This window comes from Lepidochelys kempii, chromosome 7 (assembly GCF_965140285.1).
Source record: "Lepidochelys kempii isolate rLepKem1 chromosome 7, rLepKem1.hap1, whole genome shotgun sequence".
Taxonomy (NCBI): domain Eukaryota; kingdom Metazoa; phylum Chordata; order Testudines; family Cheloniidae; genus Lepidochelys; species Lepidochelys kempii.
The window spans coordinates 61,598,281-61,622,634 of record NC_136386.1 but is presented as its reverse complement, the minus strand read 5'-3'; the positions used below and the strand labels follow the sequence as shown (position 1 = coordinate 61,622,634).

The window sequence follows — 24,354 nt, the reverse complement described above, 5'->3', positions numbered from 1 at the left end:
TCCAAAGTAAGGTAGTTTTACTCAAGAAGATTCCTAGACTTGAAATGTTGCTTTTAGGATATGACTGCTTTTAGTTCTGAAGAAATTGTAAACACACTTTTCAGTAGCTGGGCTGGAGGAGTTTCTCATATTTTCATTTTTTCAGCCACAGATTTTTAATAACTCTTATGTGCCAGTGTGGGTGGAGGCTTATTTGGCCTGCAACAGGCCCAGAACATATTTAAACATTCTTAAAAAAATAACTTTTAGAATTTCCCTCAGCGAAAAAGGCCAACCAATATTTTCAGCTCATGTCCTTTGCACATTTTTTCAGTGGGTTATTCGTTTATAATATAAAATCACTAATTCTGAATTTTAACATAGTAGTAATCTAAGGATTATAAAACTACGCCATCTGTTATTTGAAAGTTATCTGTTCCCTCGGTTTGCAGTGAGGTCTCTGCAGTCTCACACCATGGATTGTTTTAGCATAATTAGGATACCAAATCCTCACATGGGTAATGGCCACTAATAAATTTAAGCATTGCTGGGGGTAGGCTTTTGTTGATCCAACATTATCCTGCATAGTTTTGTTTTCCAACAGCCCATTCAACCAAACAGTCAGTGGGGAATCTGTGTGTTTGGAAACCAGGATGTTAAGCAGCTATTAATATTGTAAGACAGATTTAAAGGGCTTTGGAAATTAAAGTCGAAACAATAATAGGTTTAAATGATTAAAATGGATTACAAAAGAAAGAAAAGTTCACAGCTTGTTAATCACCACACTGAGGCACGCGCTATGATGCATTTAATTTGCCCTATCGCTCTGGATTGAAGTATACAGTAAGAGGCTTGTCAAAACAGTTTCTTATAACCAAACCAGAGGATCAGAAATTACAATAAGACAGGTAAGCACTTTAAGTATTTGAAAAGGAAAGTGTGCTGAAAAAATTGAACTGTTGGCATATGCAACTGTACAAGATTCCTCCCCTCTTCTAAGAATCGTTCTTAGAAAGTTATATCTAATGCACTTTATATTCACCAAACACATTCACTATGTTTAGCACAATTTTCAACAGATGCTCTAGATTCTATGCTCTCCTCACTTCTAGACCTTACTTCAAGTTAGGCTTTCAATATGCAAAAATTGTGCAACAGTTGTATAAACATATTTATAACACATTTAATGTTTTGTGCAAGCCAATTTCAGCCTATTGACAGCTTGAGCTCTTTGCATATTCCTTTGAATATTATTCCTTTGAGTATTTAATATCTGAGCGGTGTCATTAATGATTTAAATTGTTGTATTGTTCCTGTTCAAGAATAAACTAACCTTTATACACTGTTTTTGCTTCCACCAGCAACCAACTTGTTTTGTGGTTAAATGAGTTTCAGCTTTGGATGTAAAGTTAATTTTAGAAACATCAGTACAAAAACAAAACAAATCCGATAAAAACAACACACTGTACTCCCCGAAATATTCACAGAGAAGTAAGTACACAAAACCTAAACAAGAGTCTATTTAGAAACCGCTGAAATGTTCATGAACCCTCTCTCTCACTGTTTAATCAGATCTACTTGCCAGCATCATTTGCAAAAAATGTTTTGTTAGGCTCTGTCTGCCAACACAAATGGCAACTTCTCTCTCTAGGAGTGGTTGAAAAATCTGGAGCTAAGTGACAGTGATCCTCCCCAGCTAGATATCCTGCTCCTCCATAAGAATTCAGACTGTAACATACTTTCCTCCCCAACCTTCAAGATGAAGTTCCCTTAAAGCCTACTTGCCAAAAAGTGTGGTTGCAGGGTTTTCGGGAAGCAATCTTGAGAATCCTCCAGCTAGACTTGATGAGTATTTTGAATGGCTATTCTTTATCTGCCATAGTTTAATTAATCATTCAAGTCAACACATGGAGCATCTTAAAGCCTGGAATACCATTACTTTGCATGTGTTTTTTTTAAAAGCAATGTTCATAAGGTATTGGATCCAGCTCAATATATACACTATAGCTCTATAGTTAAAGTCAAGAGTTGATGCCAGGAGTCAACTAAGAGTGGCAGTGATGCTGTAATACAGTAAATTCATTACAATAGTCTTCATCATCAAAAAGAAGAATCTTAGAAATGGAATTAGAGCCTTGTCTAGATATAAACTAATGCTTACTACCCATCCACCGTAACAGGAAAATTAAAATAGAGTTCCTGAATGCATGACTAACCCTCTCCACTATACAAGTCAAGTGACAAATATAAGTAAGGCAGTCAGTTCAGAATAGGAGAAAAACCCAGTAGCTACTCCCTAACCAGAAATTGGTATTCCACAAGTCAGTCCAGAAAGTTATTTTCCAGCAGTAAACCACAGTGAGGTTGTATAATGGAAGTGCTGACTGTACAACCTTGAAGATTACTATTGGTATTGCACTGCTATAAATAGGGTTTTTTTTGGTTTGTTTATTTTTCAAAACCAGAAGACAGACCTTTCCATTATTTATGCAGTAGAACCTCAGAGTTACGAACCCCAGAGTTACGAACTGATCGGTCAACCACAGACCTCATTTGGAACTGAAAGTATGCAATCAGGCAGCAGCAGAGACCAAAAAAGAAAAGCTAATACAGCAGCAGTCGGCAACCTTTTAGAAGTGGTGTGCCGAGTCTTCATTTATTCACTCTAATTTAAGGTTTTGCGTGCCAGTAATACATTTTAACATTTTCAAGTCTCTTTCTATAAGTCTACAACATATAACTAAACTATTGTTGTATGTAAAGTAAATAAGGTTTTTAAATTGTTTAAGAAGCTTCATTTAAAATTAAATTAAAATGCAGAGCCTCCCGGACCGGTGGCCAGGACCCGGGCAGTGTGAGTGCCACTGAAAATCAGCTTGTGTGCTGCCTTAGGCGCACGTGCCACAGGTTGCCCACCCCTGCAGTACAGTATTAAACATGAACTACTACAAAAATAAAGGGAAAGCAGCATATTTCTTTTGCATAGAAATGTTTCAAAGTTGTATGAAGCCAATGCTCAGTGTAAATATTTGAAAGAACTATAATGTTTTGCTCAGATATGACATTTCAGAGTTATGAACAACCTCTATTCCCAAAGTGTTCGTAACTGAGGTTCTACTGTAGTTATACAGAAGAAAAATAACTTAAGCTAGGTATTTGTAGATTCTAAAAGATTGTCCACACATAAAAGTTAACCTAGAGTAAGGTAAAGGGTGATCTTAGAGCAGATCATCGGGAATAGTTTAACTCCATGTGTGGATGCTCTTATTCTGGAATAAGAGTACCTTATTCTGAATTAGCTTAATCCACTTCCAAATGGATTAAACTAATTCAGAATAAGGCACTCATTCTTGAATAGGAGCATCCACACATGGAATTAATCACAAATAATTCCCAGTGTGGACAAGCAGGGGCGGCAGGTTTGTAGAAATTTTGGTGGTGCCCAGAACCAGCGCGCTCCCCCACCACACCTGCCTAAGGCTCTGGGAGGGAGTTTGGGTGTGGGAGGAGGTCTGGGATGCAGGCCCTGGGCTGGGGAAGAGTGCAGGCTCTGGGAGGGAGTTTGGGAGCAGCAGGAGTGAGAGGTTGGGCTCTGGGAGGGGGCCTGGGGTGCAGGCTCTGGGATGGAGTTTGGGTGCTGGGGTGGGGGTGCAGGAGGGGATGAGGGGTGCAGGCTCTGGGCTGCATCAGGGGGTGTAGGAGAAGGGGTTGAGGGATGCAGGCTCTGGGATGGAGTTTGGGTGCAGGCTGTGGGTTGGGGCAGGAGGGGGTGAGGGGAGCAGGCTCCGGGCTGGGGCAGGAGTGCAGGCTCTGGGAGTGAGTTTGAGGGCAGGAGGGGCTGTGTGGGAAGGAGAGGGGGTGCGTGGGAAAGGGGTGGGGCTGCAGGCTATGGGAGGGGGGGTGGGGGTACAGCGCTTACCTGGGGCTCCTAGGCAGGGTGTGCCAGGGGGCCTCCATGGCCTGCTATTCCCAGGCACCACTCCCGCAGCTTCCTATTGGCTACAAGGGCACTTGGGGCGGGAGCAAGGCGCACAGACACAGGCCCACCCTGCCCAGGGGCCAGCAGCCATGTGGAGCGAGCAGGCAGGAAGCCGCTCAGCTCTGCTGCGCCTCCCTGCAGGTGGTGGGTGGGGACCCCGGGCCATTTTAAATCACCCAGGAAACACGCAGGGGGAACACCTGGGGGGTGGAAGGCAGGGCCAAGGGAGAGACCCGGCCTCAAACATTGCTGGAGCCAGGCCCTGGGCGAGAAATATTCCTGGTGCCCAGGCACCACGGGCCCATATAACTCGCCACCTATGTGGACAAACCCTTACTAAGGTTCACTTGCCAGATAGCAGGACGTTTCAAGGTTTAAAAAGCCTAAAATTTTTACTAATTTTGCTATTAGACAATTTAAAGTATATTTTGTTGTTTGGGCTAGTCAGGTGATGTAATGATATCACTAATCACATGTTATTACCATCTAAACAACAACCCTGAGGCACTAGAAAACCCAACCCTCTCATGAGCATGTTAATCATAAGTAAGGTCAAGCATACCTTTTTCACTTCTAAGGGAAATTGATATAACTTTAAAGTAAGATTGATCTAACTTTAAAGTAAGATTTAAAGTTGATGGGCCTTTATTTATTTCCCCCTTGATGTAGGCAAGTGACCAGCCCTCCAAACACAAGGATTTTCATCTGTCCTGAAATTCCAGCTATGCTAAGTGAACGTAAGGAAGCTACTGTTGGACATTGTGCTTGCTGGGACCATGCATGCAGGGGATGAAATCCATATTTATCTGTTTCCAGAAGTTTTGTTCGCGTGAGTTAGCATAAGTTTGAAATAGATGATACCCTTCTGATCTGGAAGGATGGCACATTTCTCTTTGTATTGATTGGAATTATGACCTTTTTATCTACACATATTAAATCTTGCAATTTCCTGCTTGGAGAAATGAGGGGGAAAAAAGCCAGCAACCATTCAGACATTCTTGTACAAGGGAATAATCTGGAGTCAACATTTTAGGCAAAGCAGATAGCTAACTTTCACCCTAAGCACCCTTTCACCCCAGCTTCAATAAACTTAAATCTTTAGACAGTAAAATCAGCTGAATAAAACCAAACTATAGAAATAAACTGTGTATGTTAAAACATGCCCCTACCACAGTAGCCACTACAAGAAAAATCAAGTGACAAATCATCCAAAAAGAGATTGCTAGGTTCCTTTAGAAAAAGGGAAACTCCTAGTAAGCAACAGTCTGAGTGAGGATGAACTCCAGTACCAAATACTAGTAGCACTGAACTTCTTAAGTTCACAGATATGGAAAGTACAACAGAATTCTTTTATGTAGATCAGTTAACAGCCTATTTATTTTGTTGTGATTATTAAATTTTAGCATGTTGCAGTAAAAGATTAAAATGTTTAGTGTGAGGAACAATCCTGCACTGGCAGAGAAACAGACTAATGATCTAAATGTTCTTTTCCACCTCTGACTTCTATGAGAGCACAAAGATGCAACAATTTTAGTGACAAAGCCTACAGGATGCAAATGCCTAAAAATGTTGTTTTGTTTGGGTGTGTGTTGAAAGCAATATTAAAATTCTAGGAGATCAAAGTAAAAATGTGGAAAACAGTTATACTGAAATTAAAAGATTAGAAAAGTTACTGTATTTCCCACTGATAAGAACTTGTCAATTGGATAATTCATTAATGCAGCAACTAATAATTTCAATTGAAAACACATCCTGACGCATTAAGACAAGAGGAAGATCAGAAATGCAGCAGAAGAATTTCACAGCATTTCTTAGGGAAAATATGCACTCCAAGATCCTGGAAAAGATAGCAGAGAGAGAAAATTCACCTTAAAGAACTATGACTATCTGCAGTTATCTGCGTTTCTGGCTGCAGCTCTGACCTGGTCTTCATACAGGTCCTCCAGCTTTTCAATTTCACTTCTTTCTGCTTCAGTATTAACTTTAAAATGTTATACATGTCACAGATATTTTAAAAGTAGTGACTAAATGTTGGGAAGGAATTTTCCTCTAAGTCAGATTGGCAGAGATCCTGTGGGGGGGGGGGGGAGAGTGTGGGGGGTGTCACCTTCTTTGGCAGTGTGGGGCACAGATTGATCACTTGAGGGTTTTAACTAGAATGGTAGACTCTGTAACTTGAAGACTTTAAAATCAAGATTTGAGGACTTCAGTAACTCACACAGAGATTATGGGCCTTTTACAGGAGTGTTTGGGGTGAGGTTCTGTGGCCTGCAACGTACAGGTCACACTAGATAATCATGCTGGTCCCTTCTGGACTTCAAGTCTTTGAGCCTAATGTTTCATATTGGATTGACTGGAAACACAGTAAACTGCAGACAAAACACCACTAGGTCAGAACATAATAGAGTTCTAACTGTAGAAAAATACTATCAGTTTTTTCATGGCATTAAAATCAGATTTGAAAATGTAGTGTAAAGTATGAGACTCTACAAGCAGCAGAATTAAATTTCACTCATTTTTACTTCAAGTGTACCTATACATTAAAAAAAAGCTAAATGTTAAACCATATTCATGATGCTTTAATTTTAAAAACCATCTTTTAATCATTTGAATTTTCTCTGAGGAAAGAAATTCCTCCAGGCATAATCCTTACATAAAAAGATCTGTTGAAACAACAAGTAATAATAATGAATTAAAAGCATTCTTTTCTCCTATTCTGTTTCCAATACAACAGACATACAAGCAGATAAACTGATAATATAAAATTCAACTTTTAACAAAAGATACGAATTCTAATAAAAACATTCATGCTCAGCATTATCTAATGACAGCTGGGACTCAGCCTACGAAAGACTGTCTTTTTCTCCCAAGCAGCAATGTTCTTGTCATATACATTGAGTAAAATGCCTCTCTAGTTTGTCATGAGGGTGAGGCCAAACTACACACCGGCACAATCATGTTTATTACCCAAGATGTAAGTGCATGTCTACTATTGAAGTCATTCTTTTATATGTTTCAAGTAAACTTGAAGAAAATTAACGTTGCGCTGATTTTATGCAACTGAAACGAGCTTTTAAACAAGATGTCTCTGGAGCAGGAATTAAGAACTTTGATCTCTCTCAACAAACCCAAGTTGGTTCCATTCAGATTCCATTTTTTTTTACTCCCAGGCCAGGAACACTCAAGAGGCATGCATTCAAGTGAAGATCAAGGTAAATCATCCAATCATTTTTTTTAAGCTTGGAATTTACCTGTGTTCAATGTTGGCAGCATTTGTTCAAAAGTATCACAGATTTTACTAAGGATTTTCCCCACATTTTCTTGCAAAATATTTTTCAGTTTGAATGCTGACAAGAAAAAAGGCAAAGACCCCCAAAAGAAAATCACTTTCACTTTTGAGTCAGACCCTTTGAGGTTTGAAAGAGCTGCCAGAGGGGATATTATCTTTGTAATCACCGAGTTCTAGTGGATAAAGCTAAGGGCTAGAATTTGAGATCTCCTGGTCTCTATTGCCAACTCTGCAACCAACTAGTTGTAATATTTTGTACTCCATACTTTCCAAACTAAAATTTAATCACCAGCAGCGTCAACTCAATTTTGACCCTGGTCCCTCTTCCTCAGATTGCTGCATCTCTTTGGATGCTTAATAGGCAGAGACTGAGAATATGCAGAATCATGACTCTAGCAGCTCTTCTGAAAAACTGGGGAAGGTGTAGCACAGTTATGCTGAAATGAATACATGTATTTACACCTGCTCCTGTATTGTCCACTCCATGCATCAGAAGAAGTGGACTCTAGCCCACGAAAGCTTATGCCCAAAAAATTTTGTTAGTCTCTAAGGTGCCACAAGGACTCCTCGGTTTGTTTGTTTTTTTTTAAGAAAGCTGTGTCATCATGAGTGGACAATAAGAATTAATAGCTGCATGAGAAGAAGAGCACAAGCCATTAAGATGAAAGCATTTCAATAACCACCAAGTGCTATCTTTGATGGGCTGCAGTGTCTTAACAACCAGGAATAGAGCAGTTGCTGCCTTCTTTGATCTTATGATCTCAACCTTTCCAGACTACTGTACCCCTTTCAAGTGTCTGATTTGTCTTGCATACCCCCAAGTTTCACCTCACTGAAAAAATACTGGCTTATAAAAATCAGACATAAAAATACAGAAGTGTCACAGCACACTAGTACTGAAATATTGCTTACTTCCTCGTTTTTACCAGGATTATAAAATAAATCTGTTTGAATACAAAATTGTACTTACATTTCAGTGAATAGTATATAGAGCAGTATAAACAAGTCATTTTTTGTATGAAATTCTGGTTTGTACTGACTTCGCTAGTGCTTTTCATGTAGCCTGTTGTAAAAGTAGGCCAATATCTAGATGTACACCCAGAAGAACTCAGCGTACCCCTAAGGATTGAGAACCACTGTGCTGTAACTCCTAACAAAAAAGGCTGAACCAGTATCTCTTGGCTGGACTGGCCACAAAGCTCCAATAATTATTGCCTTCCTTGCTACCAAGGAAGAATACCAGTTTAAGAGAAGGGAAAGGAACTCTCCACACCATTAAGGCCAAAAGGAGCCCACAACACAATGTTAAAAATTCATGGTTCTAGAGCCTATCTTGCTGCAGGTGGCCCCATTAGGCATTCTTATGTCCAGTCAAATTAAATATAAACACAGAAATCTTAAATCTTTTTGTTCCTTCTTTCAAGTTGAATGGTTTTCGCTCAGAGAGGGGAAGAAAGAGAGGAAGGGAAGAGAATGGTATCATTTTATCATGCAGGAGACAAAGCAGCTTAGGATTCTGGAATAGCAAGCCCATTGTCTCCATCAGATGACAAGTAGGAAATATACCAGTCAAAATGCCTGGGTATTGAAGAATGGAAAGATCTGCTTGGCTCTTTATTATTATTATTAATTATTATTATTTCTACAGTAAATCAGGTAGCTTACAGGAATGTAGATCTGATCCAAGGATGCCATTATTAAATTGCAGCAATAAAAATAATATATTGAAGGATAGAGGAAAATAATATTGAAATATAGCTTCCACGTATACCTTTTTATCAACATTGTGCTAGATCTTCCAATGCTATTAAGTCAGAACTAATGATATATTGGTACACACATTTGCTGCAATATCTCAACACAAAAGTTCAGCTTTAAATAAGGTAGTAGGTTCCAAATGTTTTCCAACTTAGAAACCAGAGAGGGAAGAAACCAAAGTTTTTAACTATTCTTCCTCACAATTCATGCATCAAGATGACACAGGATACGGTGCCTAACTGAAATCATATACAATCTAGAGTGACTAAGGAGCAGTGTCACATTGATCCATCTGATAGTCACATTTTCAAAGCTCTTTTTGAAGAATTAACTGAATTCCAAAATACTAAAATAAAAAGGCTAAAAAAAAAAAAACCACCTTTCCCTAAAAATAACTTCAGTTACAAAACATATATATAAAAAATTTCATCATGTCTCTAGTTTCTCATATATGTGCCTCTTTATTATTATATTGCTATCGGTGGTAATTCCTGAGCAATCAGACTGGTTTACTTCATTACCTTAGTAACTAGGATCATCCCTCTATTCTTTCCTATTTTCTGTTGTTGTTGTCGTCAATACTGGTTTTAGAAAGGGGACAGGGAAAAGAGCACAAAGCCAGTCTTAAACAGTAGGAAATGTCTACAACCATACCAAAACTAAAAGTCATGTTTATATATAGCAGATTCAGTCTAAAAGAAAAAAACAAAAACAAATATTCTTGGTATACTGGGCATAACAATCAATCTTTTGGATGGAGAACAAGCCATCCTAATTCACAGTGAATTGAATGTGAATACAAATTAGGACTCTCTCTTGTTTAGGGGCAAGTCCCATGCCACAGAAGCCAATGCTCTATCATTTGTTTTGCAAGTACTGGGGGGAAAAACCACCACAGGAAAAGCAAGAAGTTTAATAATTTTTTCGTAAGTTTTGTGAAAACAATTCTCTTAAGTAAGTTGTGAGCTTAGACTACCCATGTGCTGCTTTAGATTCCATGTAAAAAAAAAAAAAATTCAAACTATCAATCCAAAACCAGCCATTTTCTACTTTGACAGGTAGTGTTACAGAGCACACTCACCTCCGGTGAGCGCCCGCTGGCGGAGTGTATGAGTGCCTGCAGTTTTTTCTCAATTTCTCTGCTCAAGGTTCCCCTGTGGCTGCTGCACTCATCAGGTGGGTCTTTGGTGACTCAGCCCTCCAGCCCAGTCACACACTGTGTGTGTGAAAACCAGGAACTCCTTCTGGGTATATGGTCCAACTGAGACTATCTCAATGTCCTCAGTAATGTCCTGAAGCCCCTTCCCCACAGCTCAGTCCATTAACAGTCCAACAGGGCCCATCATGAAACCCTTCTGTTGGCAACGTCTCTGTAGCCTTCCCTGGACTCAGTCCTTAGTCAGTCTGTCAACAGGCCCCATCACAGTATCCTCCATTGGGGTCTGGCTACCTGGCAAAGGTTCCTGCTCTGGAATGGAGCAGCACATCCAGGGTTTCTTCCCTGGAGACTCTCTGCCGTCACTTGAGTCCTCAGTGACTACAACTCTCCCACTGACCCATTATTCTTAAACTCAGTTCACTTACCCCAGCTGAGACACAGTCTCAGTTCAGCCCCCTTCTCAAGGTATGTCTACACTATGAAATTAGGTCGAATTTATAGAAGTCGGTTTTGTAGAAAGCGTTTTTATACAGTCGATTGTGTGTGACCCCACACAAATGGTCTAAGTGCATGTAGTCGGTGGAGTGTGTCCACAGTACCAAGGCAACCATCGACTTCCGGAGCATTGCACTATGGGTAGCTATCCCACAGTTCCCGCCGCCCATTTGAATTCTGGATAGAAATCCCAGTGCCTGATGGGGCTAAAATATTGTCGCGGGTGGTTCTGGGTACATATCGTCAGGCGCCCCTTCCCTCCCTCCCTCCGTGAAAGCAAGGGCAGACAATCCTTTTGCGCCTTTTTTCTTGAGTTACCTGTGCAGACGCCATACCACGGCAAGCATGGAGCCCACTCAGCTAACCGTCACCGTATATCTCCTGGGTGCTGGCAGACGCGGTACTGCATTGCCACACAGCAACAGTTTATTGCCTTTTGGCAGCAGACAGTGCAGTATGACTGGTAGCCGTCGTCGACATAGTCCAGGGTGCTCTTTTAACCGACCTCGATGAGGTCAGGGGTGCCTGGGCAAACATGGGAGTGATTCAGCCAAGTTAGTTCCCTTTTAAGTTTCATTTCATGGCGATTCAGTCCTACCAGCAGTGCTCTGTCCTCTAATCTGCAGCCAGCAGAAGACGATGGCCAGCAGACATACTGCATGGTCTTCTGCCAAGCACCCAGGAGATGAGGATGGCTAGCGGTCGTACTGCACAGTCTGCTGCCAGCAAGATGTATAAAGATAGAAGAAGTGGATCAAAACAAGAAATAGACCAGATTTGTTTTGTATTCATTTTCTCCTCCCTCCCTCCGTGAAATCAACGGCCTGCTAAACCCAGTTTTGGGTTCTATCCTTGAGGTTTTGAGTTCTATCCTTGAGGGGGCCATTCTGTTTCTCACAAAGCCACCCCCTTTGTTGATTTTAATTCCCTGTAAGCCAACCCTGTAAGCCATGTTGTCAGTCGCCCCTCCCTCCATCAGAGCAACGGCAAACAATCATTCTGAGACTTTTTTCTGTGCAGACACCATACCACGGAAAGCATGGAGCCCGCTTAGATCACTTTGGCAATTAGGAGCACATTAAACACCACACACATTATTCAGCAGTATATGCGGGACCAGAACCTGGCAAAGCGAAACCGGGCGAGTAGGCGACCTCAGTCCGGTGACGAGAGTGATGAGGACATGGACACAGACTTCTCTCAAAGCATGGTCCCTGGCAATGTGGGCATCATGGTGCTAATGGAGCAGGTTCATGCGGTGGAACGCCGATTCTGGGCTCAGGAAACAAGCACAGACTGGTGGGACCGCGTAGTGTTGCGGGTCTGGGACGATTCCCAGGGGCTGCGAAACTTTTGCTTGCGCAAGGGCACTTTCATGGAACTTTGCGACTTGCTTTCCCCTGCCCTGACGTGCAAGAATACCAAGATGAGAGCAGCCCTCACAGTTGAGAAGCGAGTGGCAATAGCCCTGTGGGAGCCTGCAACACCAGACAGCTACCGATCAGTCGGGAATCAATTTGGAGTGGGCAAATCTACTGTGGGGGCTGCTGTGATCCAAGTAGCCAACGCAATCAAAGATCTGCTGATATCAAGGGTAGTGACCCTGGGAAATGTGCAGATCATAGCGGATGGCTTTGCTGCAATGGGATTCCCTAACTGTGGTGGAGCCATAGACGGAACCCATATCCCTATCTTGGCACCAGAGCACCAAGCTGGTGAGCAAATAAACCGAAAGGGGTACTTTTCAATAGTGCTGCAAGCACTGGTGGATCACAAAGGACATTTCACCAACATCAACATGGGATGGCCGGGAAAGGTATATGACACTTGCATCTTCAGGAACTCTGGTCTGTTTCAAAAGCTGCAAGAAGGGACTTTCTTCCCAGACCAGAAAATAACTGTTGGGGATGTTGAAATGCCTACAGTTATCCTTGGGGACCCAGCCTACCCCTTAATGCCATGGCTCATGAAGCCATACACAGGCAGCCTGGACAGCAGTCAGCAGCTGTTCAACTACAGGCTGAGCAAGTGCAGAATGGTGGTAGAATGTGCATTTGGACATTTAAAAGCGCGCTGGCGCAGTTTACTGACTCGCTTAGACCTCAGCGAAACCAATATTCCCACTGTTATTACTGCTTGCTGTGCGCTCCACAATATCTGTGAGAGCAAGGGGGAGATGTTTATGGTGGGGTGGAAGGTTCAGGCAAATCGCCTGGCTGCTGGTTACGCACAGCCAGACACCAGGGCGGTTAGAAGAGCACAGGAGGGTGCGGTGCACATCAGAGAAGCTTTGAAAACCAGTTTCATGACTGGCCAGGCTACGGTGTGAAAGTTCTGTTTGTTTCTCCTTGATGAAACCCCCCGTCCTTGGTTCACTCTACTTCCCTATAAGCTAACCACCCTCCCCTCCTCCCTTCGATCACCACTTGCAGAGGCAATAAAGTCATTGTTGCTTCACATTCATGCATTCTTTATTAATTAATCTCACAAATAGGGGGATAACTAACAAGGTAGCCCAGGAGGCGTGGTGGGGGAGGGAAGGACAAGGCCACACAGCACTTTAAAACTTACTGAATGCCAGCCTTCTGTTGCTTGGGCAATCCTCTGGGGTGGAGTGGCTGGGTGGCCGGAGGCCCCCCCCGACCGCATTCTTGGGCGTCTGGGTGAGGAGGCTATGGAACTTGGGGAGGAGGGCGGTTGGTTACACAGGGGCTGTAGCGGTGGTCTGTGCTCCTGCTGCCTTTCCTGCAGTTCAACCATACACTGCAGCATATTAGTTTGATCCTCCAGCAGCCTCAGCATTGAATCCTGCCTCCTCTCATCACACTGCTGCCACCTTTCAGCTTCAGCCCTCTCTTCAGCCCACCACCTCTCCTCCCGGTCATTTTGTGCTTTCCTGCACTCTGACACTGTCTGCCTCCACGCATTCATCTGTGCTCTGTCAGTGTGGGATGACAGCATGAGCTCAAAGAACATTTCATCGCGAATGCGTTTTTTTCGACTTCTAATCTTCGCTAGCCTCTGGGAAGAAGAAGATCCTGTAATCCTTGAAACACATGCAGCTGGTGGAGGGGAAAAAAAGGGACAGTGGTATTTAAAAGCACACATTTTATAGAACAATGGGTACACTCTTTCATGGTAAACCTTGCTGTTAACATTACATACATAGCACATGTGCTTTCGTTCCAAGGTCGCATTTTGCCTCCCCCCACCGCGTGGCTAGCCCCTCATCCCTCCCCATGGCTAACAGCAGAGAACATTTCTGTTCAGCTACAGGCAAACAGCCCAGCAGGAATGGGCACCTCTGAATGTCCCTCAAGAAAAATACCCTGTTTCAACCAGGTGATCATGAATGATATCACTCTCCTGAGGATAACACAGAGAGATAAAGAAGGGATGTTGTTTGAACGCCAGCAAACATATACTGCAATGCTTTGTTCTACAATGATTCCCGAGTACGTGCTACTGGCCTGGAGTGGTAAAGGGTCCTACCATACTGGACGGAATAAGGCTGCTCTACCCAGAAGCCTTTTGCAAAGGCTTTGGGAGTACATCCAGGAGAGCCGCGAATGCCAGGGCAAATTAATCGTTAAACATGCTTGCTTTTAAACCATGTAAAGTATTTTAAAAGGTACACTCACCAGAGGTCCCTTCTCCACCTGGCGGGTCCGGGAGGCAGCCTTGGGTGGGTTCGGGGGGTACTGGCTCCAGGTCCAGGGTGAGACACAGTTCCTGGCTGTCGAGAAAAACGGTTTCTCCACTTGCTTGCTGTGAGCTATCTTCCTCATCCCCAAAACCTGCTTCCGTGTTGCCTCCATCTCCATTGAAGGAGTGAGACAACATGGCTGGGGTCGTGGTGGCTGAATCCCCTAAAATGGCATGCAGCTCATCACAGAAGCAGCATGCTTTGGGCTCTGACCCAGAGCGGCCGTTCGCCTCTCTGGTTTTCTGGTAGGCTTGCCTCAGCTCCTTAAGTTTCACGCGGCACTGCTTTGGGTCCCTGTTATGGCCTCTGTCCTTCATGCCCTGGGAGATTTTGACAAAGGTTTTGGCATTTCGAAAACTGGAACAGAGTTCTGATAGCACCGATTCCTCTCCCCATACAGCGATCAGATCCCATACCTCCCGTTCGGTCCATGCTGGAGCTCTTTTGCGATTTTGGGACTCCATCATGGTCACCCTCTGCTGATGAGCTCTGCATGGTCACCCTCTACTGATGAGCTCTGCACTCCCCTGCAGCTTGCCACGCTGGCCGAACAGGAAATGAGATTCAAAAGTTCGCAGGCCTTTTCCTGTCTACCTGGCCAGTGCATCTGAGTTGAGAGTGCTGTCCAGAGCGGTCACAATGGAGCACTCTCGGATAGCTCCCGGAGGCCAATACTGTCTAATTGCGTCCAAAGTACCCCAAATTCGAGCTGGCAAGGCCGATTTCAGCACTAATCCCCTTGTCAGGGGTGGAGGTTTTTTTTTTTTTTTTTTTTTTTTTTTTTTTAAGAGCCCTTTAAGTTGAAAAAAAGGGCTTCGTTGTGTGGACAGGTGCAGGGTTAAATCAATTTAACACTGCTAAATTCGACCTCAACTCCTAGTGTAGACCAAGGCTCAGGGTAACAATTCCATATACAGCCCTTCCCTGGGCCTGTTTAAACTCCCTTGCTCAGGGCTTAGCCACTTCCCCAGTGGCTATTTGGGGGGCATCCTCTAAGTAGCAGTCACATGGAACATCCCTTTAATTAACTGCATCCCTAGGCCACTTCCCCACAGCCCTGATCTTCCTCAAGTCCCAGCAGCCAGCCACAAACACCTTCCTTGCTCCCCTGGTCCCTACCAGCAGACTGAACTTACTCTGTCCCTGCAGCTCCTTTTATACAAGCCTGCTCGGCCCTGAGAGGCTGCAAGGAAGCAGTCTCTTTCTGACTGGCTGCATTCTAGGGTGCCTAGAGCACCTAGAGCACCTAGAGCAGCTGCGTGGAGGACTCACCTCCTTTGTGGTAGGGCTGCAAGGCCTCCAGCAGGGGGCCTCAGGGTCTGGAATACCCCATCACACATGGTTAGATCAGCATATCTGATGCAGCATTAAAAGAAAGTAGTAGCATTTTAAAGATTAATCTATAGTATATTTACTAGGCAAACATTTGGACACACCATTTCTGAAAAATAAAAATAATTAAGACAACAGTGGTAAAGAGGAAGGTAATAATAGAAGACAGAGCATTTCACATTCATGAACATTCTACCCAGACTTCAAAGCGTATACAGTTACATACAAGCTTCCCCAGAATGAATACTCAGTAACCTCAGGATGACCTTAAAGATTTAATACCCTGGTGCTGAAGGATTCTCTTATTCAAAGTCATATACAACAAAATTGCCTTAACCTCTACCAGCAGAAAATAAAACTTGTGCCAAACTCCATCATTCATTATTCAGTAGATTGAAAATGTATCAGTAACTAAGGCCTTGTCTACACTGCCACTTTACAGCGCTGCAACTTTCTCACTCAGGGGTGTGAAAAAAAAAACAACACCCTTATGCACTGCAAGTTTCAGTGCTGTAAAGTGGCAGTGTAGTCAGCACTCCCAGCACTGATAGTATTCCTCTCGTGGTGGTGAGGTTTTTTTTGGTGTGTTTTTGTTTTTTTAAATATAGCCCTGGGAGAGCTCTCTCCCCCAGGACTGGTGCCACGACTACAGCGCCATGATAAAGCGCTGCCGAAGCTTTATCATTGCTAGTGAATACGTACCCCCTAGTGATGTCTGCTAAGTCGCTAATTAAAATTAGTTTAGCACAGTGGATGCAACTCAAAACAAAAGGTTACAATAAAAGCTTTACTAGTTAAGATACTCAGATCCTGGACCAAATCAAGTGATCCTAGGGTGTGTTTTTGGGATCCAGTAGCCTGTCTTTGGAATTATAGAGACAAAGGATTTTCTGTATCTAAGTCAACTTCAAAAAAGGAAGGGCTGCAACTTTTAGGCCAACCATAAATAAAAAGTTTCCCTTTTTTACTGAGCACTGTTGGTACGTTCTGCACACCATACAGAAAGAGGAAAACAGCTCCAGACACAAAATTACATTGGAAGCCAGGGGTGGGCAAACTACAGCTCCTCAGGGCTTCCCCCCGTTGTGCCACGGGCCCCGCGCCACTCTCAGAAGCAGCTGGCACCACGTCCCTGCAGCCCCTGTGGGAGGAGGGGCAGAGGGCTCTGTGCTTTGCCCTTGCCTCCAAGCACTGTGCCGTTCTCCCCCACCCCCCCCGGCAGCTCCCATTGGCCGGGAACGGGGAACCGTGGCCAATGGGAGCTTCGGGGAGGTACCTGAGGGCACAGCAAGGGCAGCGCTCTGAGCCCTGTGCCCCCCCCACCCCCAGGTGCCGCACAGGCACATGGTGCCAGACGTTCCCCGGAGTGGCGTGGGGCCGGGGCCGGCATGCAGGGAGCCTGCCCTGGCCCCGATGCATGCCACTACCACCCCGGAGCTGCTTTAGGTAAGTGGCACCGGGCTGAAGCCTGAACCACTCCAGCACTCCGCACCCCCCCCGCACCCCAACCCCCTCATATACCCCACACCTCTCCTCTGCCCCAATCCCTTGCCCTGAGCCCCTTACTGCACACAGCACCCCCTCCCACACCCTGCACTCCCGCCCCTTGCCCCAGCCCTGCATACCATTTCCCCACCCAGATGTGGCCCTCGGGCCAAAAAGTTTGCCCACCCCTGTTGTAGACTGCTGGCTCATATCTCCAGCCAAGGAAGAATTAAAACCACACTTAGAGTCCATTTCAGGCCTTTTCTCAGAGATTCAAGCTTTATTTTTTCCTTCTGTATAAAACTGGTAACAAATTCCACATCTCAAGCCTGTCTCTTCCTTTGACTCAGGGTCTTCCTGCTGGACCCTCCTCACTCCCGGCAGCTCTTCCCCAGTACTCTTACAGGCCACCTGCCTGAGAGTTACCATATTCCATGACCTGCCATAGGAGCCAACCTGCTTCCTCTAGCTTTCCCCACTGTCCCAGGATCTTCCCAGCTGGGCGTCTTGCTGCTTTTACAAATCAGCTGATCAGTCTCTGCTGGGAGGTAGCTTAAAAAGTCAGGGATAAGGCTGAATTCCAACTCCCCTTAAAGAGTCAGCCCCCCCGGGAGAACAAAATATCATTTGGATTAGATAGTAAATATTTTTAAATAGCATTGGTTGCATGAACTGATGAAGCCTTATCTGCTCAAGATGACAAATATTTGGGTTGGGGATTGTGTTTACAAACTTATGACTTAATTTGGACATGAAACTGGTGTAATTATGAATGAAGAACAAAGAATAGCAAGGATTACCTGGGCCAGCTAGTGAGAATCATGCTGATGCCCATTAGTTTGCAACAACGGGGATGTAAATTCTAACACACCATCTCGACAAGCCCTAGATTCTCTTGCAACCTAATGAGCAGTTCAGTCAACCGCTTATAATAGTGTTGCTTTCCCAAAGCAAGCCCCAGTACAATGCTCTCCCATCACTTCACTGCTGTGGCATATATCCCAAAACAATTCTTAGGGTCTCAGTTTAATAAAGGGTTTAAAAAAATAAACCAAAAAAACCCGAAACATTTTCTGAATGGTTTTACAAGTATTACAATGGACACTTTATTGCTTGCACTAAACGAGAATGCAGCAAGTTTTATTTATTTAACATTTATAAGAGTTTCAGAAACCCTTTTAGGAGAATTCAAAAATTTCATACTTTGAGTGATTCACTTCCAATTCTATTGCAGTCTTATCTCTAAGTTATGTCATTCAGGCTCCTTATCAAACTTACCTTTAAATTATAAAAGCTTTAAATACATATTGTCATGTTTGTTTTCTATCATTAAGATGAATAATTTGTTTTTGTTTTTAATCTTAGCAGAGCAAATGAATACAAGACAGAAAAGTTTCATAGGAAAGCAAGAGAAATAGCAGTGAGTTAGATGAGGATAAGAAGTCAATGATAAAACTGTAATTGTTCTTTTTCTTCCTCTGATTCTGAGTCCAATACTTCCATTAACAACCAAGGGGAAAGAATGGATATAACACTGAATGTTAAACATATTTATACATGAATAAATTGTGACTACTTGGAACGATACGACTAACCCATTCACTTCTCACTAAAAACGAAACAAAATAGAAGCGAGAAACAGCAGCAGCTGGAAGGAGCTGAATTTATGTGGAAGTATCCAGGGAGACAGCTTGGTGACTGGAGCACTATTAATAGCTGAAGCTTTCTAAGCCAGGCAATGGGAGAGCTGAAGTTGCACCTGCTACTTCACAGCACGAGAAAGCTTCATGCCACCAATGGGACAAAGGTGGTGTCACTAGTGGTAAAGTGGCAGGCCTGTTTGGAGAAGTTGTGTAAGCGCTGCAGAATCCGTCAAGAGGACAATCCATGTGATTAAACAGTTTCTGCTCTTAAGTAGCACATCAGAACTACATTAAATACCACAAGCCAGAAAATTAAAGAAACGGGCCAAACAAAAATCCATTAAAATATGAACTGGTTCCCAAAGAGAGGAGGAAAAAAATCCATGAAAATGCAATACTGGACTATATCAGGGGTAACATATGAAGAAAGACAAATATTTGTTGTACATGTAGCTATCTGCTTAGGTAAATATGAAGAAATCAGAGGGGAGCAACAAGTGACGAAGTTTGGAAAATACAAAAACTTTAAGGTTAAGGGAAGAGAGGATGTACAGCCTATCTTAGATAACAGATAGTTACCATCAAATATGTAAATAGATGTGATAGAGGACACTGTAATTGTTCTCAGTCAGCAAGGGCTGAAATAAGCCACACCACGGTGCTGGGAGAATCAACTCAATGATGCATTAGCCATCTCTTTTGGCATGAGACCGCAATACTAAAAAGGATAAAGTTAAGTACTTGCGTTAAGCAGGTGCTTAATTCCTTGTTGCTTTTCTAAAATTTCTAGAATTAATCATCAGCAATATTTAGGAAATTAATGTGAAAATATCTTTATACTTACTTGTCAAGGAAGTCCTTGTCCACTACCGCACAAATATCAAGAAGAGGATTTCCCATTCCAAAAAGCACATTTTCACTACAAAAGAACCAAAGTTTTTCAAATGTAGTTTAATGTTTCTAGTCTAACATTATATTGCATTGACAAACAGATTAGGACAAAACTAATTTTGCCCAACCATGGGCTTCATGGTCAATTTGCCTGCAATCCAGACAGCACAGCTAATTTGAACAAAATGCAAACTTTTATTATCTCTCAGTGAATTGCGTACAATACAAAAGTCTCAAACATGCACATTCATTTAAGCAACCCTTCAATCAGAGAATGAGCAATGCATGCTATAATCTAGTTTCTAAGAGTTGCACTTGGGTTGCATTTGCAGGTCATATAAAGTGGCAATGGTGGACAAGATTGTAGAGTTCCATGAGCCAGATTTTGTTGTTTATCTGAGCAGTCACAAATATAACCTTATAAAAGTAATTGTTAAAAGCAGTATTTAATTCTACACCACCCCTTAACTATCCTTACAAACAGTATTTGGATGAGCTATTGCCAGCAGGAGAGTGAGTTTGTGTGTGTGTGTGTGTGTGTGTGTGTGTGTGTGTGTGTGTGTGTGTGTGTGTGTGTGTGTGTGTGTGTGTGTGTGTGTGTGTGTGTGTGTGTTCGTTCCCCCGGGGGGGGCGGGGGGGGGGATGAGAAAGCCTAGATCTGTGCTGGAAATGACCCACCTTGATTACCATGCACATTGTAGGGAGAGTGGTCACTTTGGATAAGCTATTACCAGCAGGAGATTGAGTTTGTGTGTGTGGTTTTTGGAGGGAGGTGAGGGGGTGAGAGAACCTGGATTTGTGCAGGAAATGGCCCACCTTGATTATCATACACATTGTGAAGAGAATGGTCACTTTGGATGGGCTATTACCAGCAGGAGAGTGAGTTTGGGGGGGCGGAGGGTGAGAAAACCTGGATTTGTGCTGGAAATGGCCCAACTTGATGATCACTTTAGATAAGCTATTACCAGCAGGACAGTGGGGTGGGAGGGGGTATTGTTTCATGGTCTCTGTGTGTATATAATGTCTACTGCAGTTTCCACGGTATGCATCCGATGAAGTGAGCTGTAGCTCACGAAAGCTCATGCTCAAATAAATTGGTTAGTCTCTAAGGTGCCACAAGTACTCCTTTTCTTTTTGCAAAGACAGACTAACACGGCTGTTACTCTGAAACCAAACAGTATTTGTTTACTGATAAAATCTTGACTTTTTTAATGCAGAAAAAAATTACTAAACATGCAATGTATGATGCAAAGCAGCAAGTTACCAAAAGGCATTATCTAATGATCAAGTATTTTTATAATAATTTTTAAAAAATTAGCATATTCAGTCAGTTATCTTACATACTTCAGTGATACAGTAATAATTAAGAACTACATAACACATGACAGAGGCAAATGGTAGTGAATGCAGCTGTTCCAACTAGACTTTCTAATACTAGATTCAAATCCATCACATTCCTGACCAAGCCAACACCTGCTGGCTCCAACTGGCAGGTTAAACACCCATAGCATCTGGCGACTGAAATCATTTCTGAAAATTTAACAAAGAAGCCATCAAATATACACCTTCTTCCCCATCAACTGCTCATTTTTCAAGGATTTTCATTAGGCCAATATTCTCCAAAGCACTACCACAGGATTTCAGCCTTAAAATCTTAATGCTCAAACAAAGCCAGGCAACAAAGTAACTTAATGTGGCTGTCTTTAGCTTTCAGACCCTTCTTCAACTCTGCGTTAGGTCACAAGTGAAGGAGTTTCCATGGCATTTTGACAGGTCGTCAGATATTAGGACCCTGCATGGAGGTATAGCTGTTCTGCCTGCACCGCTTCCCCAGCTCCCATTGGCTGGAAATGGCAAACCGCGGCCACTAAGAGCTGAGGGTCTCCGTGCCTGCGGACACTCCAGGTAAACGAAACATCCCAGCCTGCTAGCAGCTTACCCTGATGGGCCGGGAGCCAAAGTTTGCCGACCCCTGATCTACAATAACAATGTATTAGATATTCAATTCAATAGAGCTTAAAATCGTCAAATTTTGGTGTCGACCCGTTGACAAGCCAACCCCTGCTTTTTGATGCTTCACTTTTTTACCAAAAAAATTTGGCTTATGAATGAGTATATACGGCAGCTATATTGGCAAAGCCTTCCCAGTTTTGATCTGGCTTTGCTCTCCACCTGCTCCAGCAATTCTATTACCTCCCACTCTCTTGGCCTTGTCCTCACACTCCTTAACACGTCTCTCCCTGCTCTGGAGCCCTCCTAATACAAGCTTTACACCTTTTGCTATCCTCAAAAAAAGCCAACCCTGGTCCCCAAATACTTCTCCAACTGCCCCATATCCCTTCAGCTACAAACTCTTGAATGTGTTGTCTACAATCATTGTAAGTGGTTATTTGTATTACAGTAGCACCAAAAGGATCCCACCAAAATGGAGTCCCCATTGCAATAAGTGCTGTACAACCACATGGTCCTGACACCAAAGACATTACAGTTCAAGGACACAAGACGAGAAGGGGTGGGAAGGGAAACATAGGCAGAGAGAAGTGACTTGCACAAAGTCACACAGCAGAGCTGGAAGAGAACCTAAAACACCTCTCAGTCCAGTGCCCCATTCAGTGGGCCACACTATCTTGGTTTATGAATATACATGTTTAAATATAGAATTTTTCAAATGATGACAAATGTGTTTTTAATAGGACCCAAGATTAAGTATGTTGTGCTGTGAAGTATATTTGTCCTTGGCTATATACAAAAAAGCCTGGATGGTGGGTATAATACCTGATATTCCTGTTTAGGTCAAGGTACTTTCAATTATAAAATACTTCTCCCAGTTTCTCTTTCACCTCCACCCTGGATCCCCTCCAATCCATGTTCTGTCCTCCTATTCTATGAAGCTGCTCTTTCACCAAGATCTATATTGACCCTCACCTGGCCAAATTTCAGGGCTCATCCTACTCCTCATCTTCTGCTTCTTGACATTTTATTCAACTGAGGCTTCTGCAACAACATCCTCTCTTATTTCTCCTCCTCCTTCTTTAGCAGCCCTTTCAGTAGATCCTCCTCCTCATATACCATCCATGGAGGTCCCATAAGTCTCTTACTTTTCACCCTTCCACTCCTCTTTTTACACCCTTTCTTTGGGAGATCCTAGCTACTCTCACAGCTGCATTCACCATCTCGACCTCAATTACTCAAATCTACCTTTTCACTCCTGACTTATCAGGAAAGTGCGGATATATGGGTTTGGCTGGATGAAGACATCTCTTGGGTCTCTTGCCATCAACTCAAGCTTAACTCTCCTCTTTCACCATTACCACCAGCATCCTCCCTTTCACTCCAGCCCATAAACTAGGAATCATGACTATTCTCCATTGCCTCACACATCCAGTTGCTATTCAAGTCTTACCATGTCCTCTTCCAAAGCATTACCAAGAGGCTACAGTTAAAAACTCATCCAGGCGCTAACATTTCCCATCTTAAACTCTGGGGCTACGAAATTATATTATTTAACATGGTCAATTACCACCTTGACTATGTATTTGCCCCTGACAATTTACTCCCCCTTTCCAGTTTTTTTTCCTTGTAATCTGTACAAGAAATAAATAGACCGTGGTTTCCTGTACTACATTTTGAGTAAATCTATTGGAAATCAGCAATAAGTCACAGCGGAAGCACCCAGTACTGGAATAGATATGCACTACCACGTTTTCCTAGTATACAGGTATCAAATTTCTGCATGCATCACCCTTGCCCACTACCAAAGGCCATAAGCTTATCATAGAATCATAGACTATCAGGGTTGGAAGGGACCTCAGGAGGTCATCTAATCCAACCCCTGCTTGAAGCAGGACCAATCCCCAATTTTTGCCCCGATCCCTAAATGGCCCCCTCAAGGATTGAACTCACAACCCTGGGTTTAGCAGGCCAATGCTCAAACCACTGAGCTAACCCTCCCCCCTTATATCTTTAAGCATCAAATTCACACAAACGAATTTACCAAGATAGAGCTAAAATTCTGCTAGAAGTTGGCCCAATATAAAGTTAAATTAGAATTTGGGTAATTCATAACCCTAAGCAAGCAAAAACCAAATGAGAATTGCTGATTTTTTAGCTGACTGATAAACTGAAAAACTTCTATTTCAAGTTTCTCACTTTCTTTTATGACAGCTTAATCATAAAATAGAAGTTTTATAGTATGTTTCAGTAAATATGGCAGTTAGTAGCCAAGAATGTTCAATTTACCAAAAACACTAAGAATACAAAATAAAATATGGAGTCACGGAGTCACCAGGCGATGCTCTGGAACTACTCTGTACGAAGCCAGTCAGGACTCTGCGGAAACATGCCTCCTCTCTGTGAGCAGACTGTCTCCAGGGTAAGAAGCTTACACAACTTTGGCATTCCTGGGGCTGACCTCAGAGCATTCAGCATCCCCGTTTACACCATGTGCTTCCCACAGCGAGTCCGCACCGGTGGGGCTCCTGGGGAAGCCAAAGGGCCCTGCACTCCAGCTCCGCAGTCAGATGTGACTCTCAGTCAGCCAGTAAAACAGAAGGTTTATTAGATGACAGAAACATGGTCTAAAACAGAGCCTGTAGGTACAGAGAACAGGACCCCTCAGTCAGGTCTGCCTTGAGGGGC

At 43.1% G+C, this 24,354-nt stretch overlaps 1 protein-coding gene across 7 annotated transcripts in view; it reads right to left on the bottom strand.

Moving 5' to 3' along the window:
- The window catches only part of ADK (adenosine kinase), a 542,329-nt gene that overhangs the window by 495,785 nt on the left and 22,190 nt on the right, over positions 1-24,354 (bottom strand). For 4 of the 7 annotated variants that reach the window (XM_073353161.2, XM_073353156.2, XM_073353153.2 and 1 more), the window contains exon 2: positions 19,670-19,744. The exons of 2 other annotated variants lie outside the window; for them this stretch is intronic. In XM_073353161.2, the coding sequence (XP_073209262.1) occupies positions 19,670-19,744 (75 nt within the window). Of the gene's footprint in view, positions 1-13,230; positions 13,722-14,300; positions 15,631-19,669; positions 19,745-24,354 lie in introns of those variants that run through there. One more of the 7 variants, XM_073353154.2, reaches the window with a different exon arrangement.